At 40.1% G+C, this 9489-nt stretch overlaps 1 protein-coding gene across 1 annotated transcript; it reads right to left on the reverse strand.

Annotated features, from left to right (window-relative positions):
* Nucleotides 1–3099: 3099 nt before the first annotated feature.
* Nucleotides 3100–7937, reverse strand: LOC124067022 (gonadotropin-releasing hormone II receptor-like). The gene is made up of 4 exons (XM_046404055.1): nt 7565–7937; nt 6362–6967; nt 4517–4721; nt 3100–4385 (listed from the first exon to the last, which is right to left on the reverse strand). The coding sequence occupies exons 2-4, from the start codon at nt 6905–6907 to the stop codon at nt 3871–3873; spliced, it is 1266 nt and encodes a 421-aa protein (XP_046260011.1). The 5' UTR covers nt 6908–6967; nt 7565–7937; the 3' UTR covers nt 3100–3870.
* Nucleotides 7938–9489: the final 1552 nt, after the last annotated feature.

The following is a 9489-nucleotide window of genomic DNA, read 5'->3' on the forward strand; positions in this document are numbered from 1 at the left end:
GTGTTAAAATGCCACTTTGACATAACAAAACTAGTTACCAGTGATTGCAGCTCCCTGCATCTGGAAAATGAGGGTTTGGATTTAATGTGACCTCGATGACTTCCAGCTATCTCAGCACTTTATCTGTGAGAATATTTGACAGATTAAATCGTATTAGTCTGTACTATAAAGTGGTTTAACTGAAGCAAGACGTCTTGAACCCAACAAATCTGCAATTATCTAAAACTGACCTTTAAAGACAAAAGGTTCCAAAGTTAGATTTTCCATTAAGGAAAAAAATGGGGAACTTTTCCCCTTGTGCCAACAAGCAGAGCATTTCGGTTGACTCCTTCCTCTGAATTTAAAATTGCTGAATGTAAATTTAAAGGGATGTTTTCATACATAGAATGTAACTGTAGAACCATATAAAAACTGTACAGAAAGGCACAGAGAATAGAAGTAAAGACCCTGCTGATATATGAACGAATAAACAGTGGTGATTTCACCAGAGGCTGAAAGATGCAGACCAGAGCTGGCTAATTTTAGATGAATTCAGTAAGGAAAGTACTAGTCCCTAACACTGTACAGTCACCAAGTGGCTGCATGTACTATGCATATCTAGTACAACTGTGTGGGCTTCATGTTGATCAGTAAATTGATTTGATGGCTGAAATGAGGCAAACACAAAACATGCACATTTCTTGGCTTCAGCAGCTGTGTTTTAGCAGTCTACAGGTATGTACATCTGTTTTGTGAGTGGTATGAGAGATAAACGTTGAAAGGAGGCCTGTGTGATGATGCTTTCATCAGACAACGTGCTGCTTTTTCACTAGAGGAGACATAACAGGAGTGGACAGGCGAAAGAAGCATCAGTGAGTGCTGAATGAGCTGGCTTCCTCCTCCTGAGAACAGATGAGAAAATAATGTGGGCCAAGTCCACAACAACAATAAGTTGTTCAACCGCAACAATAAACACTCATCAAACACACACAGGCTTTCAGCCTTGGCTGAAAATAGGATTAGACTGAACACAGCTCCAGTATCAGTGATAAGGATGCTGGCATGTGACCAACTAGAATAAAAAAATGTATTGTCATGCATGAATACAGCTGTATGTGATGTTTTATTGTTTCATTAAACCAGTCGCTATTCAGTCATATTGTTTGTCAGGACAGAGAAACATTACTGCCCTTGACCAGATGTGATGACTGCTCTGGGAACAGGGGCTTAGCCTCGGTCTCTCCAGCGGATTCAGTGTGACTGGTTGCGAGATGACAACATCAGTGATAAAATGTTCTGGGCTTGCAAGTCCCATTAGAGACTCTGACAGAGACTTGGACTATCCACTTCATCCCATTCAACGAGGCAGCCACAAAATTCTATCCAGTGAAGCCACTAACAACAAACGTGTTTTCACACACAGAGACACCCCAAAATCAAAAATACACATTTTACCTCTTGACTGAAGTGCCCTCCTCCCTGTATTTTCTTACTTTTTTAGTACTTTGCTGTGTCGAGACGTATTTAGCATCAGCCTTTGTGCAGTACTGTGTAGCCTGATGCTAATAGCAGCACAAGCAGCAGGTTTGGACAAGGCCACTTGCTTAGAAATTAATTTGCTGAATTTGTTGGTATTCTTTCAATTAGTTATGTGTGACCAGGGCTATTTTTCATTTTCATCCTCTAAACTCTCCCTGACCAGCTGTAAGATGCAAAGTTTCTGGAATGACTTCATCTTCACAGGTAGTTATGCTTGTTGCACTCCCAGAAGGGACATTTTTTTGGTGGACGGAATAAAGATTGTCCAACAAAATGAGCATAACTGCAGCTCATACTTTCTACCACTAATACACTAATGCCAAGTTAACATTGTTAAGAGTAAGCTTTTATTACAGACTATGCTGTCTTATTTTGTTTTAACAGCTAACTAAGCTGGCTAACATTACGACTCAATCTAGAAGGATGTCATTGGAGCTGATATCTCTGCAACTCACACCAAAACAATCTAGATGGATAAACAACACTACAGATAAAAAATATGCATTTCTGGTTTTGGAGTCAATTTTACTTTCTTGCCTTTACCATCACATTCAGTGTAAAGGATGTACCTCCGTCATGCTTTTTTCATTTTGTTGTGTATGGGGAGCACAACATGCTTTGATTTGTGGCCTTGTCTGTTGCATGGCCACAGCAATTCATCTCCAGTGTATTTGGGATTCTGGGTTCATTTAGCTGAGATAGACTTGGAGCTGTTGGGGCAACCTGATACCATCAGTAGGGACATCAGCTGGAGGTTTACTTATCTAAGGAGCAAACTTAAGACAAGAGCATATCAGAATCTAATTTCTATTAATAATTTGGCAATAGGTAATAAACAAGCTGTATGCTAACCATTAGCCCTATCCCCATGCTCTGTGTTGAGGCTATTCCTCAGCTAATTGATTAATTGGAAGGTGGCAAGGAGTGGCTGTGGCCACTGTGGGATGATACCTGGCCACTCCAGGTGTAATTGCCTTTTCTGTACATCCGCAACATACCTGGGATACAATTTAGGTGTAAACATGATAATCCCTCTGTACTTTATTAAACTAATAAATGAATAGAGCTAATAAGCTAATAATATCAGAAAAAATATTGAAGCATTGAAGTTTAGAGCCCTTTGCAAGCCAGGACAAAAAATAAATTTTGGGTGGTCTAATGTTTTTATGCATCATGCAAAAATCTCAGGTCTTTGTGCTTTCATACCTAACCTGTTTGGTTGATTAATGTGTGCCCTGTGTTTGAGAAGGAGCAGAACAACAATCAGCTTTATTGGCAGTATATTTTTACATACGCTGATTTTTTTTCCTCTACATTTAACCCATCGTTGGTTGAACACACATGCAACACCCAGCGAATTAAATGCAGTGGACACACACACACACACAGGAACAGTGGGCTGCAAAGTCAGGTGCCCAACCTGAAACTGACACCTACAGCCAATCCCGATGAACAGCAGCAGTCAAATTGTTTACATAACACAGCTAATGGAGTGAGATATGACGTGGTGGCAAATGTAAAAGTAGTCTGTCTTTAAGATTTATTTATTTATTATTATTATGCAGTAGTACAAGACCCTCCTACAGCAGTTTCCCTGCATTATCTCCACATTATTACAGCTGGCAGTTATTTCTTTAAGACTTTAAGACTATTGCTCATGATAAATAAACTAACACAAATGTGATCTTTTAGAACTTGTTTTACTAGAATGCAATAAAATCTGGAACTTCTGAAGGCCTTTTTGACAAAAGACAGTCACAGTGTGGGTACATAGTTAGCTGCTTCATTATCAGGCTCATGTTATTATGCACCATACTATATGACATATGGTGTGGTTACATCTGATACAGCTGTTAGACTTAACTTACTGTACATACAAATCCGCACTGTCCTCACATAATAAAAAGCTGGAGTGACACTTTAACCAGAGAATGGATTAGAGTTAATCCGTGGATTTGTTCTATCTGTGGCATCTGTAGCATGACCTTGGTAGTTTTCTGCCAAAGGTTTGTGTGATACTTATACAGCCCTGAAGACCGTCCATTTTTCATTCAGTCCTGAAGCTTTTTCCAGACTAGTTAATGTATGTGGTAAACTAAAACAGGAGCCAGTTACACAACACAGAGCTCCAAACATGTTTAATATGTTCAGAAAGATCTTATATAACCTCTAAGTAAAACAGACAGCCTCAAGCGCTACACACACATCTAGACGTCTAGGTGGTAGAAATACTCTGATTTCATATTTATTCTATACATGCTTGTCAGGTATGAATGTGAACATGTCCAGTAAACAGATATAACTGAAAAAACCTGAAATATTTCACCCAGTTCAGTTAACAATATGGTATACTTATATTGTGCACTGAGTGCTGAAATGGTGAGTTTGTCCTCCTCCTCCTCCTTGACTGAACACAGTCAGACACCTACTATCAGAGGATTTTGCCTCAGCCTGCCCACAGATGCTGTCATTTTCAGCAGTGACTATCTCTCTTTTAGAGGGCAAAACAGTGGCAGTACATTTCAAAGACTCTGTCATCACTGCGTTAGTCTCCAGGTCCGACATCACTTCTGCTTTACGGTAGCGGCTCCTCAGTCCCTTGCGGAAGCGTATGGTGAACAGGCCGTAGATGATCGGGTCAAGGCAGGCATTGAAAAGCCCAAAGATGAACAGAATATGGGTGAGGGAGTGAGAGACTTTTCCCTCCAGGTCGTCTGGGAAGAACCAGTACCACAAACCCAACAGGTAATACGGTGTCCAGCAGATTATGAAGCAGATCACTATGACGATGCTCATTTTCAGAGTTCTCATTCTAGCTTTGGGGATGTTGTTCTTGGAGCAGCGGAGATGTGGCTCATTTGAGGACACTAAAAAAAAGAAAGAATGTTGAGCTGGGTTGTGAGCTGAAATAAAAAGTAATTATTTAACAATGTTCTATCTTTTCATGACTATGTTCTGATCAAACAACAACCAGCACTCAGCTCAGCTGTGAACTTACAGTTCTTTTTTGTCATCCGTTTGGAGATCTGTATGAAGATCCTGGTGTAGCAGATAATCATTATGACCAGTGGCAGCAGGAATAGGCAGGAAAAGGTGAACATGTTGTATGCTGTTTCTTGCCAGTGAGTGACAAAGCTCCCCCTAGTGGTACATTGAGTAAAGTTCGCTGGATAGGTGATGGTCACATTATGGAAAATGAAAATCTGTGGAATTAAAAATAAAGATAGCATTTTAGCACCAGCACATGTCATCTGGTATCTACCAAGGCCATGGAGCATTTCATTTTGTGAGGTTAGACATTATATTAAAAAAACTTTAGTTGGGTTAGCATCAGCAGCCCTGTCCTTTCCAGTTGATGCTCGCTAGCTCAGCAAAACGCATTATCCTCAATAGAATTATGTTAACCAAAGACAGTAGTCCACATCACACATTAAGTCTTTTCTTTTGTAACATTAAAGGTTAAAACACTGATTGAAAATACAAACAACAAAGCATAAGTCTACTCCCTGTGTTACAATTAAATAAAAGACTAGACTTACTTTCTCCTTCATCATATTTATAATACTAGGTCTAACTAGCACTGCCAGAACTATTTTCATTTTTCCTGCACGGCTCCTCAACTGCTGAAGATTTCCCATTCCCTTTGACAGGCAGCTTTAACGTCAGGCTTTTCAGTTTATATCGTGTGTGTAACAATCTCTTTAACAGGATTTTAAAACAAGTCAACTTGAAACATTTAGAAGTCAGACAAAAATCTGTGACAGCTCATTTCAGCAGGCAGAATTGTTGGTCACTAGCTAGAAATGAGAAGCTGCTGTCTGCTGTTGTCTACCTGTGTCTGAACTGAAGCTTAAGATTTATTCTTATTGTATAAACTACATGTGGATATTTTTGGAAATACTGTTTAAAAACACCAGTACTGAACATTTCAAAATATTGCCCTTGGATGTAAACCAGTCTTTTACAGAACCATCCAACATCAGCATCCTGTTTGAAGATTGGATTGGACTGTAGCCCCACACTTCTGCATTTGTCTCACAACCTCAGCAACAGTGTTACATGCTAGGCTGCCATGATTTCTTGTTGGTTACAGTGAAGCATATATACTGCCAGGATTAGAGATTCCCATCCACGTGTAACGCAGTGATAGAGTTAATCCCTAACACTGAGACCCTATGGTCCCCTTAAGCATGCAGCAGGTTTTCTTGCATCAAAGCCTCTAGCCATTTCCACATTTTATGTAAATACACGTAGATGTGTGACTAACAATAATGATGAACCATGTGTAAGAATTTAATTCAGGTAAGTGTAAAGCCAGATGTTAATTTCTTTTTGCATGTGCAGTTTAATACCTTTATGAGATAATGTATGCAGATGTATCATATCATATTGTTCAGATACAAAGACCTATAGCCTGCACACAGTACTGTAGGGATCGTGGAGGAGAGGTTTCTGTTGCACAGTGCTACTGAAAGATTATGCAAGACAGATTCACAACCTACAACCCAGCATTTCTCTCAGTACTTCAATTTCTGAAGTCATGCTAAAATCACACATCTGCTTGGTTGGTTCGTTTACTTTCACATCACAGCTGTACCACACCAGAGTCCTTGACAGTCGACCAAACCTTTTCAGGCGGTCTCGGTTTGTTTGGTCCAGGCCAGAGTTCTTGTGACAGTTTTCACTACTGCTCAAATGATGTGAGTTTATTTTAACTGAACTAGCCTGAAAAGGTTAAGGGTGAAACCTGAATCATTTCCCTCAAAGTGGTCAGTCTGTGTTTAAATGAAATCAAACCAGCTGTAATCACCTGTGCTGTCAAACTTGTGTCAGCTGCTCTTACCTGAGGGATTGAGAATAAGATGCTCATAGTCCACGCCACCATCAGCATGACCCTATTTCTTTTTCGGGCCATGCTGATGGCCAGAGGGTTGAGGATAGCTGACTGTCTGTCCAGACTAATTACTACTGTGACAAAGGCACAGGAGTACATGGCCTGTAGCTTGAGGAACATCAGGAATCTACAGGCCAGGTCACCAGCCAGCCACTGAACTGTGATGTTCCATACAGCATCCACGGGCATCACGATGAAGGTAACCAAGAGATCGGCTGCAGTCAGGTTGATGATCAGGACTCGGACATGGGATTTGCGCTTTTGACCATTGGCTGCCCACAGCACAGCCAAATTGCAGAAAGTGGAGATGCCACACAGGATGAAGGTAATGATCACTCTGACTTTGGCCGCTGTAGAAAAGGTAGGCAGCTGTGGCGCTCTATCCACTGATGTCCAGTTACAGTGAGGAGGCAGCCAGTCACAGCTGGCATTGAGGTCAGATCCTGAGCTCTGCTGATACATGATGACGGGAGGATCACAGCAGGAGGAGTTCATTTTCTGACCCTCACCAAAGAGTCAGCATTTTGTTCAGGAGGCTGGTAGTGCCAAAGGGACCTGAGACAAAATATATACATGAGCCTTTATGCATGCAGTTGTTCTAAAAGATTCATCTGCATAGATCTACATTGCAAGAAGACAAAACAATTAGCTCCGTGTGTAAAACAGAGGCTGACAGAGAGGGAGCAGTCTGCTGTGGAGGGCACATCTCTCTGATGCTCACTGATGTGAGAATTCCACATTATGTGCCCACCACAGTCCACATTGTTTCATGGGAGGTATGCAGACTATTGAATTTGCAGCAACACCAGCAACATCATCACATCTGACAGGAAAGATGACAATGTTTAAAATAAATTCTGCACATATTTCTGTGCTGAGCCTCGGTATTAATTGGTAGTTAATGAAACAAGCTTTTCCATTTAGTAAGTATTTGAGTAGTGAAAACTGGATATTAGTGGCTTCTATTTTGCATAATGTGGGCCATTTTCCAGTGTTTCCAATAATCAACAGTTAAGTCAGTACATTTAATTCTATTACTGTCTTATACATTTTATTTACATACCACGTGTACTCTTTACCTTTTGTATGGCAATAGCGCAAAAACACATCTGTATTAATATATAAGAGTAAAAGACACAGCTACAAACTCACATCTGTGTCCGTGCTGTCTTGGATGAGATGTATTTCCCAGATCAGATCGTACTGAAACAATGAGAAGTCCTCTTTGAGGAAGTGACGGACCTGCTGCGGCTCCGGCTCCCTGCTGGACTCCTCCTGATGAGCGCAGTTTTCTGTTAGTGGTCCGGGTGGGCGCGGCTTCTCCGCATCCCAGGAGCGTCAGTTCACTGAACCCTGAGCTCCGGCAAAGTTTCTAATTTTAACTCTGCCGGAGTGGGCTAAATGTAATGAGACCCCGCAGCTTCTATTAGCATCACTTTCATCGAGACCGATCCAAAACTGCTCGTAGTAACCGCATTAATTATCTGTCAAGGTCACGTGATCGTCCTTAAAAATAAGCGAATAAAATTACATTTATACACAATCTAGATGTTTTCAAAATAAAGTCTTGTTGCATGAGAAAAACATGCGTTACACTGGCGTATGTTTCTTTTTTTGGCCCACTCCTGTATTATTCAATGTGCAGCATTTCATCAGTAGTATTTTCCTAATACGATACACATGGTTCTTGCTTTCCTTGTCAAAGCAGGTGCATCTGTATTCCATTAGCAGCACTACTCAAACAAGCCAATAACGAGAGGACTCTTTAGAGGAAATGACCCTAAGACAGTTGCTTTCTTCCATTTGCTGTGAGGATTAATACTGTTAGTAGCGTCTTGGACACTCCGCGTGTTCACCATGTCACTGGTCAGGAAACAACCCTTATAATAATTATAATAACCATTCTAGTAATAATAACAATAATAATAATAATAATAATAGTCTGCCCAAAAACACACCTCATTATTATTATTATTATTGGCATTATTATTAAATACATTCTGGTTCTTATTGTGGTATTCAAAGCTGAAACATTATGTTTGTTTATTTATGATTTGAGAGATCTTGGCCTTACAATCAATCATATCACTGCCAATAAGTGAAATGTGATGTTTGATGGACCCACAGAGAGCACAGTCCAACTCTGCAGTTTCCCTCAGCTATATGGAGCTTTTTGTCAACTTCCAGCTCATTGCCATGGTTGTTCAGACTGCAGTTTTACTGTTTTTGTTTACTCTCAGCCCTTTCTGTCCAGACATAACATGATCATCCTACCAGCACCTCTAAAAATCATTCATTCAGATGTTGTTTCATGTGAGCTTAACTTGTCCAAAAAACCTGTTCTGTGCAGAACCATTCTTGACTGGGTGCAGTACTTTTCTGGAGTCTTTGAGGTCACCACGAGCAAAAAAGAGAATAAAGATTGACATTTCCCTGAAATGTCAAACCTTTCCCTTTAAAGCTGATAATATGCTAGCATTGTGCTTACAGTGTGTCTCTGCTGCCCCCAAGAGGCCAAAAAAAATCTGTTTGCATGACCACTTCCATGATATTTTAGAATCAGATCAACGTTTGACATTTAGGTCATTTTAACAATGCAGTTACATGTTATAGATACATATGTGATTACACACAAGAAAGGGTCAGTAGTAGATATGGTTTTAACACATACACTACATAGACCATCTCTTTTCAGCCCCTCAACGCTTTGTAAGAATGAAAATATCTTGAGGACTTGATTTTCACTGCACAGCACACTCACATAATCTGAGCTTTTCATATGAAATGACAAAAGACTCTTATGTGTGCATCCCATATAGGCACTAGAGGGTAAAAGGGGAAAAACGAGGATGTTACATAATGGAAGAAATTACTGTTATGTACTGACTGAATACCACAGTCAGGGCGTAAAGTCTTGAGTTGATGTGCTGATGTAAGCCAATGGGGTGTTTTTTTGTTTTTGTTTTTGTTTTTTTCTCCAAATTTTTAAACCCTAAGTGGGATATGAACAGCAAACTTTGTTCTTTCTTAGTTTATAAAATAACTGTAATAATGTAGTACAGTGGATCCATTAAAAG

This window comes from Scatophagus argus, chromosome 1 (assembly GCF_020382885.2).
Source record: "Scatophagus argus isolate fScaArg1 chromosome 1, fScaArg1.pri, whole genome shotgun sequence".
Taxonomy (NCBI): Eukaryota; Metazoa; Chordata; class Actinopteri; family Scatophagidae; genus Scatophagus; species Scatophagus argus.